At 43.7% G+C, this 15,866-nt stretch overlaps 1 protein-coding gene across 9 annotated transcripts in view; it reads left to right on the top strand.

Moving 5' to 3' along the window:
* The window catches only part of SYNGAP1 (synaptic Ras GTPase activating protein 1), a 69,090-nt gene that overhangs the window by 35,931 nt on the left and 17,293 nt on the right, over positions 1 to 15,866 (top strand). For all 9 annotated transcript variants that reach the window (XR_013835624.1, XM_079964611.1, XM_079964617.1 and 6 more), the window contains 4 exons: positions 13,217 to 13,774; positions 13,891 to 14,035; positions 14,274 to 14,418; positions 14,571 to 14,807. Coding sequence is in view for 8 of the 9 variants with exons in the window: in XM_079964611.1 (XP_079820737.1) it covers positions 13,217 to 13,774; positions 13,891 to 14,035; positions 14,274 to 14,418; positions 14,571 to 14,807 (1,085 nt within the window). In the remaining variant the exon portion in view is untranslated. The remainder of the gene's footprint in view (positions 1 to 13,216; positions 13,775 to 13,890; positions 14,036 to 14,273; positions 14,419 to 14,570; positions 14,808 to 15,866) is intronic.

Raw genomic sequence — 15,866 nt, 5'->3', positions numbered from 1 at the left:
AGGCTGGAATAAATCACGGGCAATTAGCTGTGCAAATAAATTAAGATTTTTAACCACCGAATTTCAGAAGTTGCAGCAAGCAAGTCTCCTACTATTGGCAGTACAATAAAGAAGAAAACCTTTCCAAATGACCTAAAAAAAACTTGGTTTCCTTAGAAATAGGATCATGCAATCTTTGGGTTAGCAAAGTTGGAGGCTGTGAAAATCTCATTTTAGAGAGATTTTCCATTCACATGGTTTTTCTTGCAACTGGGAGCAGTTCTGCATGGCTCCTATCTTCAAGGAAGGTGGAGGGTAAGGAAAGGAAAACCTGCTGGAAGCCTGCTGTCAGAGCTGCCCCTAGGTCCCAGCTCACAGAGGACCAACGCGAGGCTGTCGTTATGTACAAAAGTCTTTATTGAGGTTCAGTTTCCATTTCAAAGCCGCAGCGCGCAGCTCTACGTCTTAAACCCTAGACCGGCGAAGTCCCGTCTGAGTCTCCTCCCCTATGACACCAGTTTAAGATCCTAGCCCTGCTCCACCTTTTACGCTGCTCTCTCCTCCTCTGGGTCCTCCTGCCCGCTGGGGCATTGCCCTTTCTGGACTCTTCCGACGCTGAGTCGCTTAGCTCCTCCCCCTCCCTCCGGCGGGCTTTAGGACCCGGTTCCCAATCCTCATTCTCTGCTGTCCCGCGCTCCTGTACATTTGAACTTGCCTCTCGCACCAGCCCAGTGACCTTTCTCTTAACCGTTACAGTACTTCGGTCACTGCTTCCCTCTTCCTGGACACTGGCCGGATCTGACCTCTCCTCCGTTGTCCGACTTTCTGATGGAGGCGTGGTCAGCCCTGCCTTATCTTCTCTCCCTGGTGGGGAATGCACTGGCCCCGATCCTTGGGACTCTTCCCCCCCACTCTGCTCTGGTGGGGAAGCTGATCCTGATTTCCAGCTACTGCTCTGGGAATCCCTGCTGCCCCCTTGCTCTTGGGGCATTCCCCTTGGGAACCCCCTACCCCTGGCCACTGGCGCCCCCTTCTGTGAATCTTCCGATTCGCTGGAGAGGCTCATGGAATTCCTCGGTCCACTGTCCTCTTCTCCTACGCTCCCCTCGGATTCTTCCCCTTCGCTCTCCATCTCCTCTCTTCCCTGTGCCTCTGCTCCTGAGCCCCTGACACCTGCTAACTCCGTCCACACTGGCAACTGAGCTCAAGGCTTATCCCTTTAATGCATTCAGGTCTGAGTCAGGAACAGTGTATTACCACAAGCCTGATGGATCACTTAGTCCAGTGGCCACCCAGACACCCATGAGGGAATACCCAGGAGCAGGATTCGAGCACAAGCTTGTTAGTTTATCTCAGCGCTGCATAAAGAAGGACTTCCTGTTAACTGTCCTGAATCTTCCGACATTCAGCTTCCTTGGATGTCCAGGTTCAATCCCCGAGGGAGGCAGGGCTGGGAAAGGAGGACTCCTGCCAGTCACTCCCAGGGGCCAGAGACCAGCCGCCTCCCCTGTCTTTTGGTCTGAAACCCCAAGGGGGATTTCTTTCTTTTTTAAAAAAATATTTTTATTCAATTTTTCCAATACAAAATTTATACAAATCATACATCTTTTTTATATCCATTCTCTTTTTGACTTCCCTCAACTTGACTGATACTCCTTCCCTTCTTAATTTCTTACACATTTCTAAAACCTTACTTCCATTATTTTTATAGATTAAGTCTTATTTTACTCACATTCTAACATTTCTTCTTACAGAGCTTCATTGAAGCTTACAAGCGTTATTTGATTATCACTTAATTTATGCATATACTCTGTAAACTTTTCCCAATCTTCTATAAATCTCTGATCTCGTCGGTTTCGGATCCTTCCCGTCAGTCTATCAAGTTCTGCATAGTCCGTCATCTTCATTCTCCATTCGTCTAGTGTAGGTAGCTCCTCTTGCTTCCATTTCTGAGCCATCAATATTCTTGCTGCAGTCACTGCATATAAAAATAGCTTCCTTTCTTTCTTATTTATCTCATTCCCTGTAATACCAAGTAAGAACGCTTCTGGTTTCTTAACAAAAGTGTAATTAAACATTTTCTTCAATTCATTATATATCATTTCCCAAAAGCTTTTTACTTTCTTACACTCCCACCACATATGATAGAATGTACCCTCTTTTTCTTTACATTTCCAACATTTGTTACATCCTTTATACATCCTTGCTAACTTCACTGGTGTTACATACCATCAATACATCATTTTCATCACATTTTCTTTTATTGTTGTACATGCAGTGAATTTTAAACCTTTCCATAATTTCTCCCAATCCTCCATTTGTATATTATATCCAAAATCTTTGGCCCAGTCAATCATAACCGATTTTACCTCTTCATCCTTTGTATGCCATTCTAATAATACCTCTACATTTTAGCCAAAACTTTAAAATCACTATTTATTATTTATTTCTGAAATTTCGACTCTTTATCTTCAAAGCCTCTTAATCTTAGATCTTTTTTAAACATTTCATTGATTTGAAAATAATGCAGCCAATCATTAACATATTCCTTAACTACCTCAAACGACTTCAGCCTCCATTTACCTTCTGTTTTTGTTATTAGGTTCTGATATGTTGCCCATCCCCCTTTCATATTGATTTTTTTCACACTCAGCGCCTCTAGTGGTGACAACCAATACGGAGTATTTCTTCCAACAGATTTTTATACTTTCCCCAAACCTCTATCAAAGACCTTCTTATGATGTGGTTTTTGAAACCTTTATGTACTCGACCATAAATAAGCATGCCACCCAAATCTATTGTCAAAACCTTCTAAATCTAGCAAATCAGTGTTTTCTAATTTCATCCATTCCTTCAACCAGCAGAGGCAAGATGCTTCATAGTATAATTTCAGGTCTGGCAGGGCGAAGCCTCCTCTCTCTTTCGCATCAGTCAATAGCTTAAACTTTATTCTCGGCTTCTTACCCTGCCATATAAACCTTGAAATTTCTCTTTGCCAATTTTTAAAGATAGCTGCCCCCCTGATCACTGGAACGGTTTGAAACAGAAATAACATCTTTGGTAGCACGTTCATTTTTATTATTGCAATTCTTCCCGAAAATGAGAATTTCATTCTTCCCCACACCTCTAAGTCTTTTTTGATTTTACTCCAGGTTGGTATGTAGTTGTTCTGATACAGATCAATACTTCTGGGGGTTAACCAAACTCCTAAATATTTAACTTTCTTTACCACTTCTATTTCTAGTTGTTGCTGCACTTTGTCAATAGTTTCTCGATCCATATTTTTACTAATCATTTTTGTCTTTTTCTTATTCAAAATAAATCCTGCCAATTGGCCAAACTGCTCTATTTCATTCAAAACTTCTGTTACAGTATTTGTCAAATTTTCCAGAGTTAATACCAAGTCGTCAGCAAAGGCCTTAACCTTATATTGTATACTTCCTACCGTTATCCCTTTTATTTGTTCATTGCCTCTTATTGCTCTTAAAAAGACTTCCAGGACCGTGATAAATAACAGTGGTGAGAGCGGACACCCCTGTCTCATACCTTTGGTTATTTTTATATTTTCTGTTACCACATTGTTAACTATTAATTTTGCTCTTTGGTCTCTATATATTGCCCTAATACCATTCATAAATCCTTGTCCAATATCCATCATTTCAAAGTTTTTTAACATAAATTCCCAAGAAAAATTATCAAAGGCCTTTTCCGCATCCACAAATATCAACATAGCTTGCTTATCATTCCTGGCATTCAAATACTCCAGAATATTAATTACATTCCTAATATTGTCTCGTACACCCCAGGTAGTGGGGTTGCTGACCTTGAGCCAGACATCCTGGAGAGTGAAGTTAAATGGGCCTTAGAAAGCACTGCAAATAACAAGGCCAGTGGAAGTGATGGTATTCCAGCTGAACTATTTAAAATTTTAAAAGATGATGCTGTTAAGGTGCTACACTCAATATGCCAGCAAGTTTGGAAAACTCAGCAGTGGCCAGAGGATTGGAGAAGATCAGTCTACATCCCAATCCCAAAGAAGGGCAGTGCCAAAGAATGCTCCAACTACCGCACAATTTCACTCATTTCACACGCTAGCAAGGTTATGCTTAAAATTCTACAAGGAAGGCTCAAGCAGTATGTGGACCGAGAACTCCCAGAAGTGCAAGCTGGATTTAGAAGAGGCAGAGGAACCAGAGACCAAATTGCAAACATGCGCTGGATTATGGAGAAAGCTAGAGAGTTCCAGAAAGACATCTACTTCTGCTTCATTGACTATGCAAAAGCCTTTGACTGTCGACCACAGCAAACTATGGCAAGCTCTTAAAGAAATGGGAGTGCCTGATCACCTCATCTGTCTCCTGAGAAATCTCTATGTGGGACAAGAAGCTACAGTTAGAACTGGATATGGAACAACTGATTGGTTCAAAATTGGGAAAGGAGTACGACAAGGCTGTATATTGTCTCCCTGCTTATTTAACTTATATGCAGAATTCATCATGCGAAAGGCTGGGCTGGATGAATCCGAAGCCGGAATTAAGATTGCCGGAAGAAATATCAACAACCTCAGATATGCAGATGACACAACCTTGATGGCAGAAAGTGAGGAGGAATTAAAGAAGCTTTTATTGAGGGTGAAAGAGGAGAGCGCAAAATATGGTCTGAAGCTCAACATCAAAAAAACGAAGATCATGGCCACTGGGCCCATCACCTCCTGGCAAATAGAAGGAGAAGAAATGGAGGCAGTGAGAGATTTTACTTTCTTGGGCTCCATGATCACTGCAGATGGTGACAGCAGCCACGAAATTAAGAGACGCCTGCTTCTTGGGAGGAAAGCAATGACAAACTTAGACAGCAGCTTAAAAAGTAGAGATATCACCTTGCCAACAAAGGTCCGTATAGTAAAAGCTATGGTTTTCCCAGTAGTGATGTATGGAAGTGAGAGCTGGACCATAAAGAAGGCAGATTGCCGAAGAATTGATTCCTTTGAATTATGGTGCTGGAGGAGACTCTTGAGAGTCCCATGGACTGCAAGAAGATCAAACCGATCCATTCTTAAGGAAATCAGCCCTGAGTGCTCACTGGAAGGACAGATCGTGAAGCTGAGGCTCCAATACTTTGGCCACCTCATGAGAAGAGAAGACTCCCTGGAAAAGACCCTGATGTTGGGAAAGATGGAGGGCACAAGGAGAAGGGGACGACAGAGGACGAGATGGTTGGATAGTGTCTTCGAAGCTACAAACATGAGTCTGACCAAACTGCGGGAGGCAGTGGAAGACAGAAGTGCCTGGCGTGCTCTGGTCCATGGGGTCACGAAGAGTCGGACACGACTAAACGACTAAACAACAACAACAATATTATCTTTCATATATTATCTTTCATTTGTCTGCCAGGAAGAAAACCTGCTTGATCTTCATGTATCAAACCCTTCAACACTTTTTTCATCCTATTTGCTAATATATTGGCAAACAGTTTATAATCATTATTTAGAAGCGAGATCAGCCTATAATTCTTAACTTGAGATAAATCTGAGTCTTGCTTGGGTATTAAGGTAATATATGCTTCTTTCCAGGTTTCTGGTATTTCTCTTTTTGTTAATATATCATTCATTACTTCTCTCAGTGGTACAACTAGGATGTCCTTCATTTCTTTATAAAATCTTGCACTGAATCCATCTGGCCCTGGAGTCTTTCCACTTTTTAATTCTTTAATTGCATTTCTTATTTCTTCTATTTCTATCCTCTCATTTAATTTACTTTTCTCTTTCGTCGGAATCTTCTGCACCCCTTTCTCTTTTAAGTATTTTTCTATTTTCTTTAAATTATCTTTCTTCTTCTTCTTTTATAATTGTCTATAAAAGTCCACAAATCCTTTCCTTATTCCTTTCGGGTCTTCAATCTCTTTGTCTTCAACCACAATCTTATGTACCATATTTTGTTCTTTCCTTTTTTTATTCTGCCACGCTAGTAATTTCCCAGATTTATTTGCATATTCGAAATTCTTTTGTCTCATCCTTTTGATAGAATCATAGAATCATAGAGTTGGAAGAGACCACAAGGGCCATTGAGTCCAACCCCCTGCCAAGCAGGAAACACCATCAGAGCACTCCTGACATATGGTTGTCAAGCCTCTGCTTAAAGACCTCCAAAGAAGGAGACTCCACCACACTCCTTGGCAGCAAATTCCACTGTCAAACAGCTCTTCTTCCTAATGTTTAGGTGGAATCTTCTTTCTTGTAGTTTGGATCCATTGCTCCGTGTCCGCTTCTCTGGAGCAGCAGAAAACAACCTTTCTCCCTCCTCTGTGTGACATCCTTTTATATATTTGAACGTGGCTATCATATCACCCCTTAACCTCCTCTTCTCCAGGCTAAACATGCCCAGCTCCCTTAGCCGTTCCTCATAAGGCATCGTTTCCAGGCCTTTGACCATTTTGGTTGCCCTCCTCTGGACACGTTCCAGTTTGTCAGTGTCCTTCTTGAACTGTGGTGCCCAGAACTGGACACAGTACTCCAGGTGAGGTCTGACCAGAGCAGAATACAGTGGCACTATTACTTCCCTTGATCTAGATGCTATACTCCTATTGACAGCCCAGAATTGCATTGGCTTTTTTAGCTGCCGCGTCACACTGTTGACTCATGTCAAGTTTGTGGTCAACCAAGACTCCTAGATCCTTTTCACATGTACTGCTCTCAAGCCAGGTGTCCCCCATCTTGTATTTGTGCCTCTCATTTTTTTTGCCCAAGTGCAATACTTTACATTTCTCCCTGTTAAAATTCATCTTGTTTGTTTTGGCCCAGTTCTCTAATCTGTCAAGGTCATTTTGAAGTGTGATCCTGTCGTCTGGGGTGTTAGCCACCCCTCCCAGTTTGGTGTCATCTGCAAATTTGATCAGGATGCCCTTGAGTCCATCATCCAAGTCGTTGATAAAGATGTTGAATAAGACCGGGCCCAAGACAGAACCCTGTGGCACCCCACTAGTCACTCTTCTCCAGGATGAAGAGGAACCATTGATGAGCACCCTTTGGGTTCGGTCAGTCAGCCAGTTACAAATCCACTGAGTGGTAGCATAGTCAAGTCCACATTTTACCAGCTTCTTTACAAGAATATCATGGGGCACCTTGTCAAATGCCTTGCTGAAATCAAGGTAGGCTACATCCACTGCGTTCCCTTCATCTACCAGGCTTGTAATTCTGTCAAAAAACGAGATCAGGTTAGTCTGACATGACTTATTTTTCAGAAATCCATGCTGACTATTGGTGATCACAGTATTCCTTTCTAGGTGCTCACAGACTGTTTGCTTAATGATCTGTTCCAGAATCTTCCCTGGTATTGATGTCAGACTGACTGGGCGGTAATTATTTGGGTCCTCTCTTTTCCCCTTTTTGAAAATAGGGAGAACATTTGCCCTCCTCCAGTCTGCCGGGACTTCACCTGTTCTCCAGGAATTCTCAAAGATGACTGCCAGTGGTTCTGAGATCACATCTGCCAGTTCTTTTAATACTCTTGGATGCAGTTCATCTGGCCCTGGAGACTTGAATACATCTAGACTAGCCAAGTATTCTTGTACTATCTCCTTAGTTATTCTGGGCTGTGTTTCCTCTGCTGAATCATTTGCTCCAAATTCTTCAGGTCGGGCATTGTTTTCTTTATTGGAGAAGACTGAGGCAAAGAAGGCATTGAGGAGTTCAGCCCTTTCTGTGTCCCCTGTTTGCATTTCACCATCTTCTCCTCTGAGTGACCCCACTGTTTCTTTGTTCTTCCTTTTGCTACGAACATACCCATAAAAGCCTTTTTTGTTGCTTTTAACATCTCTAGCAAGCCTGAGTTCATTCTGTGCTTTAGCTTTTCTGACTTTGTGTCTACACGTGCTGGCTATTTGTTTGAATTCCTCTTTGGTGGTTTCCCCCCTTTTCCATTTTTTGTACACATCCTTTTTTAATCTTAACTCAGTTAAAAGTTCTTTAGATAACCACCCTGGCTTCTTTAGGCACCTTCCATGTTTCCGTCTCGTTGGTATTGCCTGAAGTTGTGCTTTTACTATCTCCCTTTTAACAAACTCCCAGCCATCATGAACTCCCTTTCCTTTTAGTATTACTGTCCATGGGATCTCACCCAGCACTTCCCTAAGTTTTATGAAGTCGGCTTTCTTAAAGTCAAGAAATTGAGTCCTAGTATGCTTGGCTGCTCCTTTCCGCTGTATAGTAAACTTCAGAAGAGCATGATCACTCGCGCCTAATGATCCTTCCACTTCTACCCCACTAACCAGGTCATCAAAGTGGATGTTCCATTCCACTTCCTTGTTTATTATCATAGAGAATTGCACTTGCAATGTTTTTATATTAAGTTTCAGTTTTTTATCATTAGGTCTGTCAATAAGTTTCTTCTCATTTTCCATAATTTGTTTTAAGATTTCTTTTTTCCCTTTCTCTCTGTAATTGTTCTTAATTGCGTTCTGTTGTATAAAAAAACCTCTCATAACTGCTTTGCCAGCGTCCCAAACTATACTTGTTTTTGTTCCTTGATTCATATTGTTTATAAAATACTCCCTCATATATTTTTGCGCATTCTCTACTATTTTTTGATCATCAAAAAGGTTTTCATTTATTCTCCACCGGAAAGATTTTTCTTCAAATCCTTTTAAGGTACATTTTATTGGATTATGGTCCGAAAGCACCTTAGGTTGTATTTCGATCTTTAAAATTCTTGTTGTAAGATCATTTGTTATCCATATTTGATCGATTCTTGACATTGATTGATTTGCTTCTGATTGATAGGTAAACTGTTTTTCCAATGCGTGTTTCAATCTCCAAATATCAATTAAATTGCAATTCTCTACCATCGAAAAGAAAGTCTTTGGTAATTTCCCTTCTTTTGATTTTCCTGTTGCTCTTAATCTGTCCATCTCTATTGAAACCACTGCATTCATATCACCCATTATTATAATCTTTTGATCGATGTATTCAAATAGTTTCTCTTCTAGGTCTCTAAAAAGGTCCATTTTGTTTTCATTAGGTGCATACACTCCGACAATTATTATTTTTTCACCTTGCCATTTGACTTGTACTGTCACAATTCTGCCTTCTTCATCTTTAAAAATCTGATGAGCTTCTATTTTATTTTTTATATATAAAACCACTCCTCTTTTTTTAGTTTTGTCCGATGAGATAAATTCATTCCCTAGTTTTTTATTTACCAAAATTTTTCTACGTCTCCTCATCACATGAGTCTCTTGTAAACAAATAATGTCCAAGTTTTGCTTTTTCAAATATTATTGAATTTTATTCCGTTTTTTTCCTCATTTTTTCCAATGATATTCCAGGTCCATAATTTCAGCGCCATGATGTCTTCTGATTAATTTTTAATAATAGTCTTTAATTTATTTTTCCCTCTTCTTCCTCTTCCTCCGCCTTCTCCTCCTCCGAATCTTGCGAGTCCTCTCCTTCAGCTCCTGCCCCCATTGGTGCAGTTTCCTCACTTCCCAATTCTTTGTACCTTCTCAAAAATTTGTCCAATTCATCCAGTCTTGTTATTCTATGTCTTTTCCCTTTGTAGGCAAACGATAGTCCTTCTGGGAACTCCCATCTAAATTCAATATTGTTTTTCCTGAGAGCTTGCACTAACTGTTGGTATTGATTGCATTTTTTCTTTCTTTTTTTAAATAATATTTATTCAGAATTTCAAAAATACATAGGTATATAAAAAAGATTGAAAAAAAACCAGGAAAATACAACAACAAAAGAGAAAAAAGAATAAAAAGCATAAATACAAAAGAAAAATACAAATCCAAATTACATCCTTTCGTTTGCTTGTTTCTTGGACCTCCTCACACCTCCCTTTTTGTATTCTAACTTAATTCATTATTTCAGCAAATTCTTCCCATATTTCTCAATTTTTATTTAAATAATTTATCTTAACAATCTGTCTTTTTTTTTTAACTCAGCATATCCTTTCCAGCTTTTACTATATTCTGTTATTCAATTTACCGTTAATTTCTTTAACCTTATCTTACCTTAAAAACCATAAAATTTCAAAATTTAAGCCATATTTATACATAACTCCTTCAAACCTTTCTACTAAAGCCAATTAGTTCCTTTCCAGCATATTCCCTGAAATTTCATTAGTATTACACTAATTTCAAAAATAGAAAGAAATTCTCCTTTTTATATACTTTTTTCCTCTAATTTTATCCAACGTCCCTTCTTCCTGGTCTCAGGTTATGTCAGTCCTTTCTAACCACTACATCCAGTCCATCAATCTGGTGTTCTAATGTCCGAGGCTCTTAGGTCTCTTCTATGCCCCCTCTGCGGATTTTCTTGTTCCTGTTTATACTTGCACCCTTCCCTGTCCCTTGTTGGTTTCTTTCGTAGTTTCTTCCCTTTCTCCTTGAGGAGTGGATCTCCAGGGAATTCCAACCGGTAGTAATCTCCATTTTCTCCTGCTGCCAAGGGGGTTTTATTGGTTATAAATGCAGGAAATTTCAATCTTTACATCAATTTTCCAGGCTATTTAGCTTGCGAAATCTTTGCTTCAGTCTATTTACAAAAAGTGGAAGGCAGGACTTCCTGTTTAGACCTTCCCGCTTCGTTGCCTAATTCATAACTTTCATAAATTTCTTGATCAAATCTTCTGTTTTTACTCACGGGTACTTGTTTAGAGTCCAATTGTCATCAGGAAAAAGTCAACGCTCTCCGGCGATGGCTGTGCAGCTTCCCTCCGTGAAAGTAGCAATCGGTTCGCAGCACCGCGCTGCTCACCCCACGCCGCTCTGGAGCCCCAAAGAGGGGTTTCCCTGCGGGTAGGGGAGGCGCTCCTGGTGCTCTGCCGAACCCCACGTTCCCAGGCTTCTCCGCCTGGGATTTCTAGCGGGTCCCCGCCTTCACCGCAGCAGGAAGACCCAATTTTCACGGAGCCCGTTCCTCCGGTCGGAGGAACTCCACCATTCGCCGATGGCGCTGACCCGGAAGTCTTGATTGCATTTTTTCAACAAGTGAAGTGGTACATCTTTAAAGATGATTATGTTATTCCCGCCAATATTCAATCTTCTCTCCCTATTTTTTTGCAAAATTAAGTTTCTCATTTCTCTATCTTTAAATATTACCAAACAATCTCCTGGGAATTTCTTCGCTTTATTTGTCCTTACTTTAATTCTAAAAGCATTATATACCGTCTTTGCCACATCTTCTTCTTTCATCTCTGTCCAAATAGCAATTTCCTTAATCAGTTTTTCCTTTATTTCTTCTCCTTGTGTTTCTGGGACCAATCTGAATCTCAGATTAGTCTCCCTCTGTCTCAGTTCATTCATTGCAATAGCATCCCACAGTTCTTGAGTTTTGTTAACTTCTAACAGCTCTGCTTTAATTTTTTCCTTCCCCTTCTTTAATCTCCGTTTTATTCTTTTTAGCCCCCTCTTCCAGATTTTGTGTCCTTTTTACCATATCTTTCATCTGGCCCTTAATTTCATTAATAGTTTCATCTATTTTTTTCACCGTCACATCTTTTTTTTTATCCACTTGTTCCAATTTTGTCTCAATATTCTTCTCACTTTTATGTATTTCTGATTTAAGCTCAGATTTAAGTTCAGTAAACATCTTTATTAAATCTCCTTTAAGATCAGATTCTTGCCTAGAACCTTTCCTTTCTGCTGGTGTGCCTTCTCCTTTCTTTTGTGTATGCGCCATTTCAAAGCTAAGAAAAAATTAAATTGTACCACTAGATTTATCCACCAGGGGGAGTTAATCAAATAGTCACTAATTATATGATTTGATGTCTATAACAATGAAAATCCACCAGGGGGCGCTCAAAACCTATCCAACCAAGTTAATTGACGCAGTGGTGTTTTTATAACACTTAAGAGAAACAAAACATAAAATTTGTATATTTAAGTTCTTCTTTTTCCCCCGCCCCTTGGATGGCCAAATCCAATATTTGGTATATTTGTAGTTATGTCCCGCTCCACCAATATATTTGTAATCCACTTCCGACTATGAAACAAAAACAAAAAATCCAAATTTCAAAATTGTAATCTTCAAGACCCTCAGATCTCCAACCCTCAGTTAGCCCCAAGTTCTCCTCTCAATAACAAAGGTTATAAGTTCCCAAAAAGAAGAATATAATCCCCACAGCTTGTTGCAGGAAAAGATGGTAATCACAAGGAAGAAAAGAGAAAAAGCAAAAGCAAAACAAATCCCGATGTTCAAAGGTCTCTTAAAATGGCGGTTCTTTGTTCCCTTTAGCAGAGGGAATAAAGAGGGGTGGTCTTTCTTTCTCCGTCCATCAAAGTTAAAATAGAAAGCGCTTTTACTGTTGTCAGAGCTCAAATCAACTGTAATCCACAGTCCGACCAAATCAAACACAAAAATAGCTCTTCTCTTCTTTGTCTATGTCCTTTCAAAGGTGAAGATGAAAATTATAAGTTAAAAATGGAGCTTCGAAACTCATTGCGCAGTTCTTTTTGAAATCGAAAGTGATGTAAAGTACTCCGTTCCCGGGATCCTTTTTTCAACGTTCTGATATATCTCTCAGATGAGAAAAAAGAATACAATCGAAGTAAGGGAAATAAAGGAATAACCCTTAGTTTCCAAATAGTTTTTTACATCAGCACAGGGGATAGATCTTTTTGGCGAAAACAATCCCCGTTTGTTTTGTACTCACGGTTCCGTTCGCTCTGTAAATAGTCTCTGTGTATTCTTCGGAGTTCAGACAAGATTGACCTCCTGTTTGTCCCTTGTCTGCGTCGAATTAGGTCCAAATCTGCTATTTTTTAATCCTTTTTTAAAGTTGCCAATTCGATTTCTTTGGTTTGGAAAGCCGATTGCTCCGGTGGGCAGGCTCGGGGCATCGCTCCTGGAGGCTGGCAATGGCGTCCCGCTGTCGGCCCTTCTGCCCCGCCGTTCTCGTCTCCTCTAAAAGGGGATACCTGATGGCCGGGAGAATTGCTCTTCTGACAGCGCTGGGATCCTGACCCACTGAATCTCCTTTCAGTGGGTTTGGGGGGCTACGGTGCCCTTGTAGCACCCCCCTTTGCCTCTTTGGAGCAGGTCACCCTCTCCCGAGGGAAAACTCGCCTGTTTCCACCTCGTGATCCGACCGGAAGTCCAAGGGGGATTTCTTGCAGGAGACGCGAGTCTGCGGTGCCCCTTTCACCGCTGGCCCCCGGGGTCTCTGCCTGCCCTCTAGGGGACGTGCCTCCTGCCTGCCCTCCCACTTGCCTGACCCCCGCCTTCTCTCCCCCTGCCCAGGACAACAGCCGCCGCGTGGACAACGTCCTGAAGCTGTGGATCATCGAGGCGCGGGACCTGCCCCCCAAGAAGCGCTACTACTGCGAGCTGTGCCTGGATGACATGCTGTATGCCCGGACCACCAGCAAGGTGCGGACAGACAATGTCTTCTGGGGGGAGCACTTTGAGTTCAACAACCTGCCGGCGGTGCGGACCATCCGGCTGCACCTCTACAAGGACACGGACAAGAAGCGGAAGAAGGACAAGAGCAACTACGTGGGCATGGTCAGCATCCCCATCGCCAGCGTGACGGGGAGACACTTTGCCGAGCAGTGGTACCCGCTCAGCCAGCCCAGCGCCAGCAAGAGCAAGTCGGGCTGCTGCCCGGCCATCCGCGTCAAGAGCCGCTTCCAGACCATGAGCATCCTCCCCATGGAGCTCTACAAGGAGTTCGCCGAGTACGTCACCAACAACTACCGCATGCTCTGCGCCGTCCTGGAGCCCGTCCTCAGCGTCAAGAGCAAGGAGGAGGTGGCCTGCGCCCTGGTCCACATTCTCCAGAGCACCGGGAAGGCCAAGGTACCCCCCGGGGAGGGGTGGGGGAGCGGGCCTCAGGCAGGGAGGGGGGGTTCCCTGGGCAGAGAGCCGCCTGCCTGGCCACTAGCGCCCCCCTCCCTCTGCCTCTCTCCCGGCAGGACTTCCTGTCCGACATGGCCATGACGGAGGTGGACCGCTTCATGGACCGGGAGCACCTCATCTTCCGGGAGAACACGCTGGCCACCAAAGCCATAGAGGAGTATCTCAAGCTGATTGGACAAAAATACCTCAAAGATGCGATTGGTGAGCAGGGGGCAGATGGGTTGGGGGAGGGGAGGAAGTGTCCTTCCATTCAGGCTCTAAGTCACCCTGGAGCAGGGTCTGAGTGTCGCGGGGGTTCTCCTGAGGAGGGCAGGCCTGAGCGGAGGAGGAGGAGGAGGTGGAGGAGGAGGGGGCCCCCAACTGGGGCATGTGTCCATGGAGGGCCTGCTGCCCCCAGCCCCAGGCTCCTGACTGCTCCACCTGCCCCGTCTCCCCGCAGGCGAGTTCATCCGGGCCTTGTATGAGTCGGAGGAGAACTGTGAGGTGGACCCCATGAAGTGCTCGGCCTCCACCTTGGCAGACCACCAAGCCAACCTGCGCATGTGCTGCGAGCTGGCACTCTGCAAGGTCGTCAACTCTCATTGGTCAGTGCCGGGAGCGGGCAGGGCTGGTGGGCGGGCGGGTGGTTTGGCGGGGGCAAGCGGGGATCGTGGTGCCAGGGACTGGCAGTCCACAGGGGGGAGGGTCATGGTCCTGCCTGCCCGGCCGCCCGCTCACCCCTCTCCCTGCCCCCCAGTGTGTTCCCGCGGGAGCTGAAGGAGGTCTTTGCGTCATGGAGGCTGCGCTGCGCCGAGCGGGGCAGGGAGGACATTGCCGACCGCCTGATCAGCGCCTCCCTCTTCCTGCGCTTCCTGTGCCCGGCCGTCATGTCCCCCAGCCTCTTTGGGCTCATGCAGGAGTACCCGGATGAGCAGACCTCCCGCACCCTTACCCTCATCGCCAAGGTCATCCAGAACCTGGCCAACTTCTCCAAGTGAGTCGCTGGGAGGCGGGGAGGGAGGGGGCAGCACGGACAGGCCATGATCCGTGCAGCAGGCTCAGCAGGGCAAAGCTGTGGAAAGGGTTGGGCTGCCCGCCCAGCCCTCGCCAGCCCAGCTCTGTCTCTGAGACCCAGGGCTCTTGGGGCTGCTTCCAGCACAGTTCAGCTGGCAGGGCGGGGGGGAGGCAGGGCTAGTCTAGCTGATTTATTTATTTTGTGAAAATTTTGCACCACTGGATTGTAAAAAGAACCTCAGAACAACTTATGAATAAAAGTTAAAAACAGCTATCTAAAACATTGAAGAAAAAAGGAAGCCACAGAGAGATGAAAGCAAGTGCCACATAGCTGGGTAGGCTGGTCCGAAGAAAAATGTTTTTAGCAGGTGCTGAAAAGAGGACAGTGAAGTTGTCTTGCCTGAAGTCAATAGGCAGGGAGTTCCAAAGTGTGGGCGCTGAGCATCCGTGGGGCCAGGCCCCCTTGCAAGTGCCCCCAGCAGGCTCCTCCTCCTCCTGCAGTGACCCCCCTCCACTTTTCCATCCCCCAAAAGAGGGTGCCCTCAAGGCCGGGTCAGCCATGGTGAGAGGGCCAAGGAATGCCTTTGACTAAGGCAAATCTAAGTTTTACAATGACAAACTAATAATAATGGGCTATTTCAGTGGAGGGATAGCATTAGAACATGATAAAATAAGCAAATGGGGCCAAGCTAAAGAAGGGAAACTACCAGAGACCTTCTTCAAAATGGTGTAATCGATGGGCCTAACGGAGATACAAAAATCGTATAAAACATGAGTGTTGCGTTCCAAAAGCAAGGAAGGATTGGACCCTGATTAATAAAATACACAGGAGGCTTGACCAGCAAGACTCTGGGAGGAGTGCGTATCACCACTCCCTCGTCCAGGCTGTTTTATTAACCAAAGAACCGTTTACACAGTGTTTGTAAGAACCAATCAGATTTCCTCTGAGCATTTTAAAAAAAACCCCACGTGGAGACAAAGTTAATGTTAAAACTACAAAAAGCTAATTTGAGCATGCATACATTCTGGGGTAAATAAA

Source organism: Podarcis cretensis, assembly GCF_951804945.1.
Source record: "Podarcis cretensis genome assembly, chromosome: 2".
Lineage (NCBI taxonomy): Eukaryota > Metazoa > Chordata > Lepidosauria > Squamata > Lacertidae > Podarcis > Podarcis cretensis.
This window is presented reverse-complemented; position numbering and strand designations above follow the sequence as displayed.